The sequence below is a fragment of the Aythya fuligula genome, chromosome 1, assembly GCF_009819795.1.
Source record: "Aythya fuligula isolate bAytFul2 chromosome 1, bAytFul2.pri, whole genome shotgun sequence".
In the NCBI taxonomy this organism is placed as follows: Eukaryota; Metazoa; Chordata; class Aves; order Anseriformes; family Anatidae; genus Aythya; species Aythya fuligula.
This window is the reverse complement of record NC_045559.1, coordinates 205,976,404-205,992,115: the sequence shown is the minus strand read 5'-3', so window position 1 is coordinate 205,992,115 and position 15,712 is coordinate 205,976,404. Positions and strand designations below refer to the sequence as shown.

At 61.9% G+C, this 15,712-nt stretch overlaps 1 protein-coding gene across 1 annotated transcript in view; it reads left to right on the top strand.

The window, feature by feature from the left end:
• The window catches only part of PDE2A (phosphodiesterase 2A), a 46,966-nt gene extending 35,151 nt beyond the window's left edge, over nucleotides 1-11,815 (top strand). Inside the window, exons 6-31 of the mRNA XM_032207160.1 lie at nucleotides 11-66; nucleotides 298-357; nucleotides 458-617; nucleotides 706-758; nucleotides 1,190-1,264; nucleotides 1,365-1,406; nucleotides 1,512-1,580; nucleotides 1,694-1,824; nucleotides 1,943-2,054; nucleotides 2,147-2,186; nucleotides 3,318-3,381; nucleotides 3,484-3,562; nucleotides 3,670-3,847; nucleotides 4,641-4,753; nucleotides 4,881-4,958; nucleotides 6,068-6,190; nucleotides 6,314-6,384; nucleotides 6,473-6,595; nucleotides 6,698-6,785; nucleotides 8,540-8,587; nucleotides 8,723-8,797; nucleotides 8,904-9,003; nucleotides 9,243-9,355; nucleotides 10,609-10,647; nucleotides 10,774-10,880; nucleotides 11,130-11,815. Of these exons, the coding sequence (XP_032063051.1) occupies nucleotides 11-66; nucleotides 298-357; nucleotides 458-617; nucleotides 706-758; nucleotides 1,190-1,264; nucleotides 1,365-1,406; nucleotides 1,512-1,580; nucleotides 1,694-1,824; nucleotides 1,943-2,054; nucleotides 2,147-2,186; nucleotides 3,318-3,381; nucleotides 3,484-3,562; nucleotides 3,670-3,847; nucleotides 4,641-4,753; nucleotides 4,881-4,958; nucleotides 6,068-6,190; nucleotides 6,314-6,384; nucleotides 6,473-6,595; nucleotides 6,698-6,785; nucleotides 8,540-8,587; nucleotides 8,723-8,797; nucleotides 8,904-9,003; nucleotides 9,243-9,355; nucleotides 10,609-10,647; nucleotides 10,774-10,880; nucleotides 11,130-11,349 (2,417 nt within the window). The 3' untranslated portion in view covers nucleotides 11,350-11,815. The remainder of the gene's footprint in view (nucleotides 1-10; nucleotides 67-297; nucleotides 358-457; nucleotides 618-705; nucleotides 759-1,189; nucleotides 1,265-1,364; nucleotides 1,407-1,511; nucleotides 1,581-1,693; nucleotides 1,825-1,942; nucleotides 2,055-2,146; nucleotides 2,187-3,317; nucleotides 3,382-3,483; nucleotides 3,563-3,669; nucleotides 3,848-4,640; nucleotides 4,754-4,880; nucleotides 4,959-6,067; nucleotides 6,191-6,313; nucleotides 6,385-6,472; nucleotides 6,596-6,697; nucleotides 6,786-8,539; nucleotides 8,588-8,722; nucleotides 8,798-8,903; nucleotides 9,004-9,242; nucleotides 9,356-10,608; nucleotides 10,648-10,773; nucleotides 10,881-11,129) is intronic.
• Nucleotides 11,816-15,712: the final 3,897 nt, after the last annotated feature.

The window sequence follows — 15,712 nt, the reverse complement described above, 5'->3', positions numbered from 1 at the left end:
CTCCTTGCAGTGCTCATCATCCCGCTGGTGGACAAGGACAGCGGGGCCGTGGTGTGCGTCCTCCTGGTGAGCAGGGGGGGGGGGGGACAGAGCTGGGGACACCCCCCCAAACCCCTGGGGACACCCCCCTGAATCCCCTGGGGACACCCCTTGGTTGGGACAGCAGGCACCCGAACCGCACCCCAAAAGCGCATGGAAACCACCACCAAAACCTCACTTCTCCTCCCCAAATTGGGGGGTCTGGGGGTGCCCACGCGCCTTTCCCAAGCCCCCAGCGTCCCCCCGCTGCCCCCCCAGGTTCACTGCAGCCCCCTGAGCGACTCGGACGAGCAGAACCTGCGCGCCCTGGAGCGCCACGTGAGTGACCCCAACCCCTCCACGGTGCCTCCCGTCCCCTGCATCACATCCAAACCCCCCTCCCCAGCTCCCTGACGCCCCCCACCCCAATTCCCCGCAGACCCTGGTGGCGTACCGGCGCGTGCAGGCTCTGCAGAAGCTGCAGCCCTGGCCTCAGGTCAGCCTCTCCACCAGCTCCTCGCAGACCTCGCTGGCCAAGGCGGAGAAAGCTCCCGAGGGCAGCTACAGCGAGCTGGACTGCAAGATCCTGCAGCTCTGCGGTGAGGGCGGGGGGCGCGCAGGGTGGGGGGCACATTGGGGGGGGGGGGGGTGCGGAGAGGGCAGGGTGCTGAGCCGCCCCTCTTGCAGGCGAGCTGTACGACCTGGACGCGGCCTCGCTGCAGCTCAAGGTCATCAATTATGTGAGTAGCTGCCCCCCGCCGAATCCCCCAAAATCACCAAACAGCCCCCAAATTGAAATGAACCCCCCCCCGTCTCCAAAACACGGTCATCAGTAGGGACCAGAGTGAACGGCCCCGGAGCTGTCAGGAGTCTCCAAAGCTCACGGTGCCACCCCAGGCACGAGGATGGGGAGGAGGTGGCACGGGGGGGGGGGGGTCCTGCTCACCGTTCCCACCCCCCCCCATCCTTAATTAGCAGCAGGGTGCCATCAGTAGGCTCCAGGGTTAACGCACCCAGCCCCAGCGGAGAGGTCCCAGGGGGGCACCCCGCTCTTTGGGGGGTCCCGGGGTGCTCTGGGGAGGGGTTAGGGGCCGGATCCTGCCCTCTGGGGGGGGGGGGGCGCGGGGCAGGTTGGAGCACCCACGGCTGCCCTCGTGTCCCCCCCCCCCAGCTGAAGCAGGAGACCCAGTCGCTGTGCTGCTGCCTGCTGCTGGTCTCGGAGGACAACCACCAGCTCTTCTGCCAGGTGGGTGCCCCCCCAGACGGGCTCCCCCCGTGTCCTGGACCCCCAAAATATCCCGGACCCCCCCCCCAGAAGCTCAGCCCCGTGGCCCCATCTCTTTTAGGTGGTGGGCGACCGCGTCCTCGAGGAGGAGATCAGCTTCTCGGTGAGGGCACCCATGGGTGCCAGCTTTGGGGATACAGCGCCCCAAGGGGGGGCCAATGCTGGTGTGTCCCCCCCTTCCCTATTTCAGCCCCCCCTCTGCCCACAGCTCACTTTCGGGCGCCTGGGGCAGGTGGTGGAGGACAAGAAATCCATCACCTTGAAGGACATCAGCGAGGTGGGTGATGAACCTCAACCCCACAGGGCACCCTTGGGTGCTGGGGGTGACCCCTGCCCACCCCTTTTTTCCCCCCCCCCCCCCTTCTTTTTTTTTTTTTTTCCCCCTTGCAGGAGGAGCACAAGCAGCTCAACAGCATGCTGGGCACCGAGGTCACCTCCATGCTCTGCGTCCCCGTCATCAGCCGTGCCACCTCCCAGGTGGTGGCCCTGGCCTGCGCCTTCAACAAGCTGAGCGGAGAGAGGTGAGGGTGGGCTGGGGGTGGCCGGGATCCAGTCCTCGCCCCCTCCCCATCCCCAATTTCCCTCTGGTGGGTGCTGAGCCGATGTCCCCTCCATCCCCGGGGGTCTCCGTCCCCCCAGTTACACGGAGAGGGACGAGCACAAGATCCAGCACTGCTTCTGCTACACCTCCACGGTGCTCACCAGCACGCTGGCCTTCCAGAAGGAGCAAAAGCTCAAGTGCGAGTGCCAGGTGAGCCCCCCCACTCCCTCCCGGCCCCCAGCTGGATGCACGGCACCCATGGGTGCCCCCCCTGCTGCTGATGTCCCCTCTGTCCCCACCAGGCCCTGCTGCAGGTGGCGAAGAACCTCTTCACGCACTTGGGTAGGTGCCCGGGGAGCACCCCTGGGTGGTGCCAAGCCGGGTGACGGTGGCACCGGGGTCCCCTGTCCCTTGTGGGGGGGGGACGTGGTGCTGTGCGCCACCAGCCCTAACCCTGCTGGTCGCAGGAGGGCACCCCTGAGCATGCACAGCGCTGGCTGCTCATGCACGCATGCACAGACTGTGTGCACATAGCAGTGTGCATGCACATTGCACTGCTGCATGCACACAAACAGTCACAAGCATGCACGCTGCTGCACGTGCACCATTTCATGCACACAAACAGCTGCATGCACCTGTACAGCTGGGTGCCTGCACGCACTGCAGTGTGCACCTGCTGTGAGCACAGCAATGTCTGCATGCATGCACTCAAAACTGCACACAAGCAGTCTGCTGCATGCCCATGCAGTGCTGCATGCATGCACAGCAGCATGCACACACCCTGTTGCACACACCTGCAGGCTGTATGCACTTCTGCATGTGTGTGCACATCTGTGTGTGCACACACATGCATGCATGCATGCGAGCTGCATGCATGCACGCACACACTGCTGCTCAAAGCTCGTGCACAGTTGCATGCACACACACCACATGCACGCACACACACAGCTGCACAAGCACACGCTGCTGCATGCACATGTACCACGTGTATGCATGCACACACTGCTGCACAAAGCACATGCACACTGCTGCAGGTGCACGTGCCATGTGCATGCACACGCACTGCTGCATAAGCACGTGCACACCACTGCATGCACATATGCCACATGCACGTGTGCACACTGCTGCACAAGCACATGCACACCAGTGCATGCACATGTGGCACATGTGTGCACGCTGCTGAATAAGCACATGAACTCTGCTGCAAGTGCACGTGCCACATGCATGCACGCTGCTGCATAAGCATGCACACAGTGGTGCACCCTGCTGCATGCACACCCCGCTGCATGCACACCCTGCTGCATGCACACACCCCGGTGCATGCACAGCGCTTGTTGCAGACTGAGCGGAGACCCCCCCTCATTACACACATGGGTGGGGGGCTTCCCGCTGGTCTGGGGGGCTCCCTGCCTGCAAACCTGCACGGGGGGCACCCTCCCCATGCCCCCCCCCTAACCCTTCTCCCCGCTGCAGACGACGTCTCCGTGTTGCTCCAGGAGATCATCACGGAAGCCCGAAACCTCAGCAACGCCGAGATGTGAGCGGGGACCCCAGGCGGGGAGGGGGACACGGGGGGGACATGGGGGGACCCTGGGGGGGGGTGTCCCGTGGGTGCGAGTGCCACGGTGGCCTCTTGCAGATGCTCCGTGTTCCTGCTGGACCGCCTCAGCCACGAGCTGGTGGCCAAGGTGTTCGACGGCGGCGTGGTGGATGACGAGGTGAGGTGGGCTGCGGGGGCAAGCGGCACGATTTTAAGGAGATTTAGGGGGATTTTAGGCTCGGGGAGGGCTGTGCCAGCTGCCCCCGAGCCTCTCCGTGCCCACAGAGCTACGAGATCCGCATCCCCGCCGACCAGGGCATCGCGGGGCACGTGGCCACCACGGGCAAGATCCTGAACATCAAGGACGCCTACTCGCACCCCCTCTTCTACCGCGGCGTGGACGACAGCACCGGCTTCCGCACCAGGAACATCCTCTGCTTCCCCATCAAGAATGAGAGCCAGGGTGAGGGCATTGTCCCCTGCACAGGGGTACAAGCCTGTCCCAAGCATTAGGGAATTGCATTGTCCCCAGGACATGGGCACGGTCCTGTCCCCAGGACATGGGCACGATGCTGTCCCCAGGAAAGGGGCACAATCCTGTCTCCAAAACCTGGGCACAATCCTGTCCCCAGCATGTGGACACGATGCTGTCCCCAAAATATGGGCACAATCCTGTCCCCAGCACGAGGACATTGCATTTTGCTCAGCACACGAGCACAATCCTGTCCCCAAAACCTGGGCACAATCCTGTCCCCAGCGCATGGACACGATCCTGTCCCCAAAACAAGGACACAGCCTTGTCCCCAAAACATGGGCACAATCTTGTCCCCAGAGCATGGGCACGATCCTGTCCCCAGCACAAGGGCATTTCATTGTCCCCAGCAAAGGGGCACGATCCTGTCCCCAGAACAAGGACACCATCTTGTCCCCAAAACATGGGCACGATCCTGTCCACAGCACGAGAACATGACATTGTCCCCAGCACATGGACACAGTCGTGTCTCCAGGACATGGGCAAAATCTTGTCCCCAGCACATGGACACGATCCTGTCCCCAGTAAAGGGGCACAATCCCGTCCCCAAAACAAGGACACAGTCTTGTCCCCAAAACCTGGGCACAATCCCACCCCCAGCGCATCGCACCGTCCCCAAACCCACCCCCTGGGCACAGCACCATCCCCCAGCACACTCTGACAGCCCCGTGCCGTGGGGTGGGGGTCCCAACCCGCCCCCACCCTGACCCCAATGTGTCCCCAGAGGTCATCGGGGTGGCCGAGCTGGTCAACAAGATCAACGGGCCCTGGTTCAGCAAATTCGACGAGGACCTGGCCACCGCCTTCTCCATCTACTGCGGCATCAGCATCGCCCACGTGAGTGCCTGGGGGGGGTCCCCGGGGGGTCCCCGGCTTGGGGAGGGGACACGTGGGGATCGGTGACGTGTCCGGAGGGGGGGTGCTCGCCTTCAGTGCGCCCACGCCCCCCCCGTTTGCCCCCCAGTCCCTGCTGTACAAGAAGGTGAACGAGGCGCAGTACCGCAGCCACCTGGCCAACGAGATGATGATGTACCACATGAAGGTGAGGGGTGTCCCCCCCCCGGGGGGCGATGCGCCCACGGGGAGGGGGTCCCCTGCTGGATGGGACCCCCCCCCGGTGTCAGCGTGTTGCCCTTGGGGAGGTGGCACCGAGCTGTTGGGGTTCTTGGCATCAGTCCCAGGGGAATTTTGGGGATGCCCTGGGTGCTGTGCCCATGCCGTGGTGCTTGTTGGAGTGACCCAGGGGACTTTTGGGGACCCCCTGGGTGCTGTACCCATGCCGTGGTGCTGGCTGGAGGGACACAGAGGACATTTGGGGACCCCCTGGGTGCTGTACCCATGCCGTGGTGCTGGCTGAGGTGTCCCAGGGGACATTTGGGGACCCCCTGGGTGCTGTACCCATGCCGTGGTGCCGCCTGAGGTTTCCCAGGGGAATTTTGGGGACCCCTTGGGTGCTGTGCCCATGCCGTGGTGCTGCCTGAGGTGTCCCAGGATAATTTGGGGACCCCCTGGGTGCTGTGCCCATGCCGTGGTGCTTGTTGGAGTGACCCAGGGGGCATCTGGGGACCCCCTGGGTGCTGTGCCCATGCCATGGTGCTGCCTGAGGTGCCCCAGGATAATTTGGGGACCCCCTGGGTGCTGTGCCCGTGCCGTGGTGCTGGCTGCGGTGTCCCAGGGGACATTTGGGGACCCCCTGAGTGCTGAACCCATGCCATGGTGCTTGTTGGAGTGACCCAGGGGACATTTGGGGACCCCCTGGGTGCTGTACCCATGCTGTGGTGCTGGCTGCGGTGTCCCAGGGGACTTTTGGGGACCCCCTGGGCACTGTGCCTGTGACATGGTGCTGGGTGGAGTGACCCAGGGGACATCTGGGGACCCCCTGGGTACTGTACCCATGCCATGGTGCTGGCTGCGGTGTCCCAGTGGACATTTGGGGACCCCCTGGGTGCCGTACCCATGCCATGGTGCTGCCTGAGGTGTCCCAGGGGGCATTTGGGGACCCCCGGGCACTGCGCCCATGCCATGGTGCTGGGTGGAGTGACCCAGGGGACATTTGGGGACCCCCTGGGTGCCGTACCCGTGCCGTGGTGCTGCCTGAGGTGCCCCAGGATAATTCAGGGACCCCGTGGGCGCCGTGCCCGTGCCCCCCAGGTGTCGGACGACGAGTACACCAAGCTGCTGAGCGAGGGCATCCAGCCCGTGGCCACCATCGACCCCAATTTCGCCAGCTTCACCTACACCCCCCGCTCCCTGCCCGAGGACGACACCTCCATGGTGAGGGCTCGGGGGTGGGGGAGAGGGGGGCCGGTCCCCAAAAAAACACCCCCATGGGGTGAGCCGGGGGGGGTGGGGGACGTGGGGACACCCCCTTTTTGCCCACCCCCATCCCCTCCCCAGGCCATCCTGAGCATGCTGCAGGACATGAACTTCATCAACACCTACAAGATGGACCGCCAGACCCTCACCAGGTGGGGGTCGCGGGGACGAATTTTGGGGTCTTTGGGGGGGCTGAGAAGCCCCCTCCTCACCCCCCCATCATCCTCCAACCCTCCCCAGGTTCTGCCTGATGGTGAAAAAGGGTTACCGTGACCCCCCCTACCACAACTGGATGCACGCCTTCTCCGTCTCCCACTTCTGCTACCTGCTCTACAAGAACCTGGAGCTCGTCAACTACCTGGAGTACGGCCGGGACCCCTTCCCCTAAAAAATAAAAAACCCCCCCCGGGGTCTCCCCGCCCTCCCGCCTGCCTCAGTTTCCCTCCTCCTCCTCCCCTTCCCCAGAGACATCGAGATCTTCGCCCTCTTCATCTCCTGCATGTGCCACGACCTGGACCACAGGGGCACCAATAACTCCTTCCAGGTGGCCTCGGTGAGAGCGGGTGTTGGGGCGGGGGGAACGGGGCACGGGGACACCGTGGGGACATGGGGGGGTCACCCAGCGGTGATTGTGGGGGAATGGTCTGAGCTGGGATGGCCCGGGGTAGGGTTAGGGCAGGGTTAGGGTTAGGGGCAGGGTTAGGGTTAGGAGTTAGGGGTTAGGGTTAGGGTTAGGGTTAGGGTTAGGGTTAGGGTTAGGGTTAGGGTTAGGGTTAGGGTTAGGGTTAGGGTTAGGGTTAGGGGTTAGGGTTAGGGTTAGGGTTAGGGTTAGGGTTAGGGTTAGGGTTAGGGTTAGAGTTAGAGTTAGGGTTAGGGTTAGGGTTAGAGTTAGGGGCAGGGGCAGGGTTGGGGTTAGGGTCAGGGTTAGGGTTACGGTTAGGGTTTGGGTTAGGGTTAGGGTTTGGGTTAGGGGCAAGGTTAGGGTTAGGGTCAGGGTTAGGGTTAGGGTTTGGGTTAGGGTTGGGGTTAGGGTTACGGTTAGGGTTTGGGTTAGGGGCAGGGTTAGAGTTAGGGGCAGGGGCAGGGGCAGGGTTGGGGTTAGGGTTAGGGTTAGGGGCAGGGGCAGGGGCAGGGTTGGGGTTAGGGTTAGGGTTAGGGTTAGGAGTTAGGGGTTAGGGTTAGGGTTAGGGGTTAGTGTTAGGGTTAGGGGCAGGGGCAGGGGCAGGGTTAGGGGTTAGGGTTAGGGTTAGGGTTAGAGTTGGGGGTTAGTGGCAGGTTAGGGATAGGGGCAGGGGCAGGGGCAGCCGTAGGGTTAGGGTTAAGGTTTAGGGTCAGGGTTAGGGTCAGGGTTATGTTTAGGGGTTAGGGTTAGCGGTTAGGGTTAGATTTATGGGTTACAGTTAGGGTTAGGGTTAGGATCAGTGCCAGGGTTATTGTTTGGGTTAGGGTTAGGGTTAGATTTATGGGTTATATTTAGGGTTTGGGTTAGGGTCAGTGCCAGGGCTATTGTTAGGTTTAGGGGTTAGTTTTAGGGTTAGGGGTTAGTTTAGGGTTAGGGGCAGGGGCAGGGGCTAGGGGCAGGTTTAGGGTTTGGGTTGGGGCAGGGTTAGGGTTAGGGTTAGGGTTAGGGTTTAGGGGCAGGGCTAGAGCCAGAGTTATGTTTAGGGGTTAGGGTTAGGGGTTATGGTTATGGTTTAGGGTTAAGGTTCAGGTTAGGGTTAGGTTTAGGGTTAGGGTTGGTTGGGGTTAGATTTATTGGTTACAGTTAGGGTTCGGGTTAGGGTCAGTGCCAGGGTTATTGTTAGGGTTAGGGATAGGGATAGGGTTATTTTTAGGGTTAGGATTATTTTTAGGGTTAGGGTTAGGATTAGGATTAGGGTTAGGGGCAGGGGCAGCAGTAGGGTTAGGGTTAGGGTTTAGGGACAGGGTTAATGTCAGGGTTATGTTTAGGGGTTAGGGTTAGGGGTTGGGGTTAGGGTTAGATTTATGGGTTACAGTTAGGGTTCGGGTTAGGGTCAGTGCCAGGGTTATTGTTAGGGTTAGGATTAGGGTTAGATTTAGGGGTTAGGGTTAGGTTAGAGTTAGGGTTAGGGGTTGCGTTTAGGGTTAGTTTTAGGGGATAGTGCTAGGGTCAGGGTCAGGTTTAGGATTCGGATCAGGGTCAGGAGCAGCATCAGATTTTGGTTTAGCTTTAGGGGTTAGGGTTAGGGTTAGGGTTAGGGTTAGGGTTAGGGTTAGGGTTAGGGTTAGGATCAAGGTCAGGGTCAGGTTCTGGGTCAGGCTGACCCCGGCTCCCTCTCCTTGCAGAAATCCGTCCTGGCGGCTCTGTACAGCTCCGAGGGCTCAGTCATGGAGGTAAAACCCCCCCCAGCCCTACTCTTTTTGGGTTTTGGCAATGGTTTCCCCCTCCCCTGACTCACGGGGTCCTTCTGACGCCCCCCCAAAACCCGTGCGCCCCCATCCCCAACCACGTCCCCGCTCCCCCTGCAGCGCCACCACTTCGCCCAGGCCATTGCCATCCTCAACAGCCAGGGCTGCAACATCTTCGACCACTTCTCCCGCAAGGTGAGCCCCCCAAAAACCCCCTTTTCCCCCCCCAAAACCCCCTTTAACCCCCCCTCCACGATGCCACGAGCTCCAGCTGGGGGTGCTGAGCCCCGTGACCCTATAGGATTACCAGCGCATGCTGGACCTGATGCGGGACATCATCCTGGCCACCGACCTGGCCCACCACCTGCGCATCTTCAAGGACCTCCAGAAGATGGCAGAAGGTGGGGAGGGGGCTGCCCGGACCCTCCCGGGGGGGTCCCGTTGTCCCCCAAGGTTGTAGGGTGGGGCGCAGGGTGGGTCGGTCGCGGGGCACCCCGCTGCGTCCCCAAAGGGTGCCGAGGGGGCTCGCCCCATCGAGGCTGGTGGGGGGTCCTGGATGTCCCCAGAACCTTCTCGTGGGGGCACTGGGGGTCCGTGGTGACCCCCCCAGACCCAAATCTGCCCCCCCACCCACCCGCAGTCGGCTACGACCCCAAAAACAAGCAGCACCACAGCCTGCTGCTCTGCCTGCTGATGACCTCCTGCGACCTCTCCGACCAGACCAAGGGCTGGAAGACCACCAGGAAGATCGCGGTGAGCGGGGACCCCCCCCCCGGGACCCCCCCCCCAAAAAAAAAAAACCCCAATTGCCCCCCAGGGTCTGCCCCATACTGGGTGCCCACACCAGCAGAGGACCAGCAGCCCCCCAAGGGACGCCCCCTGCGCCCTGCGGGCCCCAGAGCCACGTCCCCCAAATCCCGAAAAAAAGGGGGAGATGTTCCCCAAAAAGGGAAAATTGTTCCCCAAAAAGGGGGAATTGTTCCCCAAAAAGGGGGAATTGTTATCAAAAAAAAAGGGAATTGTTCCCAAGAGGGAGGTGTTTTTCCCCCAAAAGGGGGAATTGTTCCTAAAAGTGTGTTGTTGTTACCTAGAAAGGGGGAGTTTTTCCCCCAAACAAGGGAATTTTCCCAAAAAAAGGGGGAAGTTTCCCAAACCAAGGGAATATTTCCCCCAAATGGGGAGTTGTTTCCCAAAAGGGGGAATTGATCCCAAATAAGGGGGAGTCGTTAACAAAAAGTGAGGAGTTGTACCCAAAAAGGGGGGATTTTTCCTTATAAAGGGGAATTGTTCCTCCAAAATGGGGAGATTTTCCCCAAAAGACGGGGAATTGTTCCCAAAAAAAGGGGAGTTGTCCTCAAAAAATGGGGAATTGTCACCAAACAATGGGGTGTTCTTCTCAAAAAAAAAAGGGGGAATTTTCCCCAAAAGATTGGCATCGTCACCTAAAAAGGGGAAATTGTTCCCCAAAAGGGGGATTTTTTCCCCCAAACGCGGGAATTGCTCCGAAAAAAAGGGGGAACCGTTCCCAAAAGTGGGGAAATTGTTCCCCAAAAGGGGAATTTTTTCCCCCAAACGCGGGAATTGCTCCAAAAAAAAGGGGGAACCGTTCCCAAAAGTGGGGAAATTGTTCCCAAAAGGGGGATTTTTTCCCCCAAACGCGGGAATTGCTCCAAAAAAAAGGGGGAACCGTTCCCAAAAGTGGGGAAATTGTTCCCCAAAAGGGGGATTTTTTCCCCCAAACGCAGGAATTGCTCCGAAAAAAAGGGGGAACCGTTCCCAAAAATGGGAAAATTGTTCCCAAAATGGGGAAATTGTTCCCAAAACGGGGCAATTTTTGATAAAAAAGGAGAACCGATCCCCCAAAATGGGACTCGTTCCAAAAAAAAAAAAATGAGGAGCCGTTCCCCAAAAGGGAAATTATCCCAAAGGGGTGGGTGGGTGGGGAGGGGACACCCTGGTGATGTGTCCCCCCCCCCGTGTGGTGTCCCCCCCCCTGTCCCTTGCAGGAGCTGATCTACAAGGAGTTCTTCTCCCAGGGAGACCTGGTAGGTGGGGAGGGGGCTGCACCTCTCCAGCGCCAAGGGGGGGGCTCGGATTAAACTGGGGGGGGCTCAGTGGGGTTTTTTTTTATCGGAGGGGGTCGCGCTGACCCCCCCTTGTTGCTGCTGCAGGAGAAAGCCATGGGCAACCGCCCCCTGGAGATGATGGACCGGGAGAAAGCCTACATCCCCGAGCTGCAGATCAGCTTCATGGAGCACATCGCCATGCCCATCTACAAGTGAGCCCCCCCCCCACCTCCCCACCTCCCCAAAAACCCCCGTTTTTATTCATTTTTATTTTTTTTTTTGGGGGGTGGAGACGCTCCCCCTTTCTCCCCCCTTTCCATCCCGATGTGGGACGGGGGGCGCCGGGCGCAGCGCTCTGTAGGATTTTTTTTTTGGGGGGGATTTTTCCAAGCAGCGCAAACCTCTAGGGGGGGGGTCCCACTCCAAAAACCCCAATATTGAGGTTTTTTTCCCCAACCCAGGCTGCTGCAGGATCTGTTCCCCAAGGCGTCGGAGCTGTACGAGCGGGTGGCCAGCAACCGGGAGCAGTGGACCAAGGTGTCCCATAAATTCACCATCCGGGGCTTGCCCAGCAACAATTCCCTGGATTTTCTGGACGAGGAGTACGACCCCCAAGCCCCCGACGCCCAAATGAACGGCTGCCTGGACGCCGAGGGGCACCCCGAATCGGGGGCCGAGTGAGAGCCTTGTGGGGTTAAAAGGGGGAAAAGGGGGGGGGGGGGGGGGGCGCCAGGGCCAGGGGGAGGCGGTGATGGAGAGGAGAGCCCCCCAACCCCGCAGCCCTGCGGTCCCTTCCTCTTGATTTTTGGGGGTGAAGGGGGGATTTTGGGGGGATCCGCGGCGGCACGGTGAGCGCCGGCACTGTGTTGGTGGAGCTATGGGGTCGTGGTGCGCCCCCCCCCCCTACCCCGTTCTGGGTGACCGGACCCCTTGTTTGGGGTGGTATTTGGGGACGGGGGCATTTGGGGACACTGTGGGGTCAGGGTGGCTGTGCCTCGGGCTGCTGGTGCCACCCCGGTGTCCCCATGGGGTTGGTGGTGAGGGTGTGGGGACGGCTTCCCTCGGCAGCCAGAGGTGGGGAGGGTTTGGGAACCCCCCCCCCCAAGCACCTCCAGGCAGGCTGACCCCAAAAACAGGGCACGGGGATGCCATGGGGTGGGTGAGGGGAGCATTTATGGGGTGGGGGAGATGGGGTGCTGGGGGGCTCTCGGCTACGGGGCTGGAGCCCCCCCGGGGGCTGGGCACCCCAAAGGGATGGGGATGGTGCCACGGCTGCTGGCCCTGTGTCCAAGCGACCCCAAAAGAGGAGAGCAGAGGGCACGAACGCTGCCCCCCCAGTGTAATGGGATGATTTGGGGACAAATCACGGCTTTTGGAGAGTGAGGGGCTGGCGGCAGGAGGGTGGCACCGGGAGCAGGACGCGCACGGGGTGCCCCCAGCCCCACTCCTCGCTCTGCCCACGCCCCCCCTGGACCCCCCAAATCCCCCCCCAGCGCCCTACACCCGTACCTGGGGGCTGAGGGACCCCCGGCGCCACCCCCCCCAGGGATTGCCCTCTCCTGGTGGTCCCCCCGGCCCTACAAACCACCAGGGATGCACTGGTGGCCCCCGCTGGTCCCTCTGGTCCTATATGGCCCCTGCTGGCCTTGCAGGGTCCCCCCGCTCCATCAACCCACCCTGCATGGTCCCTGCTGGTCCACAGCCCCCCCCGGTCCCATCCACGGCCCCCGTGGTCCTCAAAATCCTACAGAGCATGGACTGATGGCCCCCGGTGGTCCCTCTGGCCCTACAGACCCACCGTGCATGGACCCTGCTGATGTCCCGTGGTCCCTCCAGTGCATGGACCCCCCGCCATCCTTCCGTGGCCCCCCCCAGTCCTACAAACTGCTGTCCCTAAACTGGGGTGGCCTCCCCAGGTCCTTCAGACCCTACAGACCACTTGTATGGACTGTGGTGCCCCCCTGGGGTCCCTCTGGCCGTGCGCTGACCCCGCAGGTCCCCCCCCTGCTCCCTCCTGCCTGCAGCCCACCCTGCCCGGCCCCCACCACCCCGGGGGGCTCTGCCCTAATCCTACAGCCCAGCAAAGAGCCCTGGGGGGGGGTCCCACAGCCCCCAGTTCGATGTCCCCAAGCCAGAGCCACCCCAAAGAGCTGTGGGGTCGGGCTGGGGTGGTGCAGAGCACTGGGGGGGCCGGTGCGCCATGGGGTGGCCACGGGGTGGTTATGGGATGGCCATGGGGTGGTTATGGGATGGCCATAGGGTGGTTGTGGGATGGCCGTGGGGTGGTTATGGGGTGGTTATGGGGTGGCCACGGGGCCGTTTGCTGCCCACCCCGGGCGCCCCCCTCGCCGTTTACTCCTCTAAGCATCGAGCCGACTGCTTCGGTGTGGGTGCGCCTGGGGGAGCCCCGGGAGACCCCAAACCCCAAACGGCGCCGGTCCCGACGAACTGCGTCCATTTTGCCTTACCTCCTCGGAGTTGCCTTCAGAGAGACGCTTTGGCCAGCCCCCCGACCCCGCAGGACCCCCGCCGCCCCTTCCCCGCGGATGCTGGCCGATCGCTTCGCCTACGAGACCCCCCCCCTCCCTCAGCCTCCTGCCCCCCTCTCCCCGTGCCGCCGCGGGGCAGGGAGCGACGAAACCAGCGGGAAGGAGCAGACCCCAAAAGGCAAAAAACAAACAAACAAACAAAAAAAGACAAACAGACAAAAAACCAACCAACCAAACCCAAACCGATATAGGAGAAAGCCAGCGCGGTGCCAACCCCACCGGCGGCACCGCGCCCGTCCCTCGCTGGCAGCCGTGGCGCACCACCGGGCGCTGCCAGGAGCCCCTCTTTTGGGGCGAGAAACCAGGTTTTGATGCAAAACGCCCACCCCGTGTGCACGCTGGGTGTTGATTTCTACGGACGTCCCCGGTGCCAGCTCGGGCTGCGCGACGCCGGCACCGCCGTGCCACCGAGGCGCCGGTGCCGCCACCCTGGGGGTGCTCGGAGCCTCCTAAAACCACCCGTGGGTGGCCGCCGGTGGGCACCACGACCCGTGCCGTGCCGCCAGCATCCTGCCAGGCGGAGCTGGGGGTGTCCCACGGCCTCGTGTCCCCACGTTTATGGGATGGCCGGCACCACGGGCGCGTTCCCCAGCCGGTCCCCGGTGTGTGCGCGTGGCCCCGCTCCTGCACCCTGCGCCCACCCTGCGGCACGGGCACCACGCGTGCCCGGCTCACCAGCGGGTGTGCACGGGGGTGTGCGTGGGTGTGCAAAACCTCCCCCAGCTTCTCGGTCCTCTCCTCTCGCCGTGCTGGTTGTGCTGGGCTCAGCGCCTCCTGCCCGGGCGCTGCGGACAGGGCCTGAGCAGGAGACGGTTCTTCTTCTTCTCCTCCTTCCTCCTCCTCCTCCTCCTCCTCCTCTTCCTCCTTCTCTGTCCTTCTCCTTTCTTCTTCTCCTTCTCCTTCTCCTAATCCTAATTATCCTTTTCCTAATCCTAATCCCTTCTCCTCCTCCTTCCTCCTCTTCCTTCTCCCTCTCCTTCTCCTCTCCCTCTCCTTCTCCCTCTCCTTCTCCTCCTCCTTTCCTTCTCCTCCTCCTTTCCTTCTTCTCCTTCTCCTTCTCCTTCTCCTTCTCCTTCTCCCTCTCCTTCTCCTCCTCCTTTCCTTCTCCTCCTCCTTTCCTTCTTCTCCTTCTCCTTCTCCTTCTCCTTCTCCTTCTCCTTCTCCTTCTCCTTCTCCTTCTCCTTCTCCTTCTCCTTCTCCTTCTCCTTCTCCTTCTCCTTCTCCTTCTCCTTCTCCTTCTCCTTCTCCTTCTCCTTCTCCTCCTCCTCCTCCTTCTCCCTCTCCCTCTCCTTCTCCTTCCCCTTCCTCTTCCTCTCCTTCTTCTCTTTCTTCTTTGGTATTATTTTTTTGGTCGGTTTTGGTTTTCCTAATAAATTTCATACGTCGATCTCCCCGTGGCCTGGCGATGCTCTGTGGTTGGGGGGGGGTCCCCTCAGGGTGCGGTGGCACCAGGACGGACACCACGTACGGGGCACGAGCCCCCCTCTCCTGTGCCCCCCCGGTGTCACCTGGCTGTGTCCCCATCCCCCTGTCCACTGCGACCCCTGCACCACGCCCAGGGGAAACTGAGGCAGAGAGCGGTGTGGGGTTCCCAGTGCACCCAGTGCTCCCAGTGCCAGGATCCCAGTGCTCCCAGTGCGGCCAGTGCATGCAGGGTACCCAGTGCCACCTTCCTGATGTACCCAGTGCTGAAGCAGCAGCACACCCAGGGCTGGATTCCCAGTGCACCCAGTGCCAGGCTCCCAGTATGGCCAGTATGAACCACTGTACCCAGGGCTGGAGTCCCAGTGCACCCAGTGCACTCAGTGCTCCCAGTGTCAGGCTCCCAGTGCCCCCAGTGCCATGTTCCCAGTGCACCCAGTGCTGAACCAGCAGCACACCCACTGTACCCAGGGCTGGATTCCCAGTGCACCCAGTGCACCCAGTGCCAAGCTCCCAGTATGGCCAGTGTCAGACTCCCAGTGCCCCCAGTATCAGGTTCCCAGTGCACCCAGTACACCCAGAGCCAAACTCCCAGTACTGTGTTCCCAGTATGCCCAGTGCCAGACTCCCAGTGCACCCTGTGCCCAGCTCCCAGTGCTCCCAGTGCTCCCAGTGCTGGGCTCCCAGCAGGGGGCCGTGCCCGGTGTACCCCCAGCCACCCACGTGTGCACGCAGGGCCATTGCCTTTTGGGGTGCCCATGGGAATAACCTCGGCCTGATTAGCATAGAGGACCTGATTGGCTGCTTTGGTGCAGGAGGTGGGGCAAGTGGTGGCAGCAGCCAATGAGGATGGAGGGGAGGGGCTTCCCGCAGCAACGGCTGGGTTTCATTGGAGGAGGAAATTTGGGAGGGGGTCCCCTGCCCCTGCCCCTGCCCAGCCCAGGGGTGCGCTGGGCCCACGTCCATGTGTGTGCAAGGGGTGTGCACGTGGAGGTGTTCGTGTGCAAGGGGGTGTGTGCACCCCTCCGTGTGTGTGTGTGCACACGTGTGGGGTGGGTGTGCAAGGTGTGGTG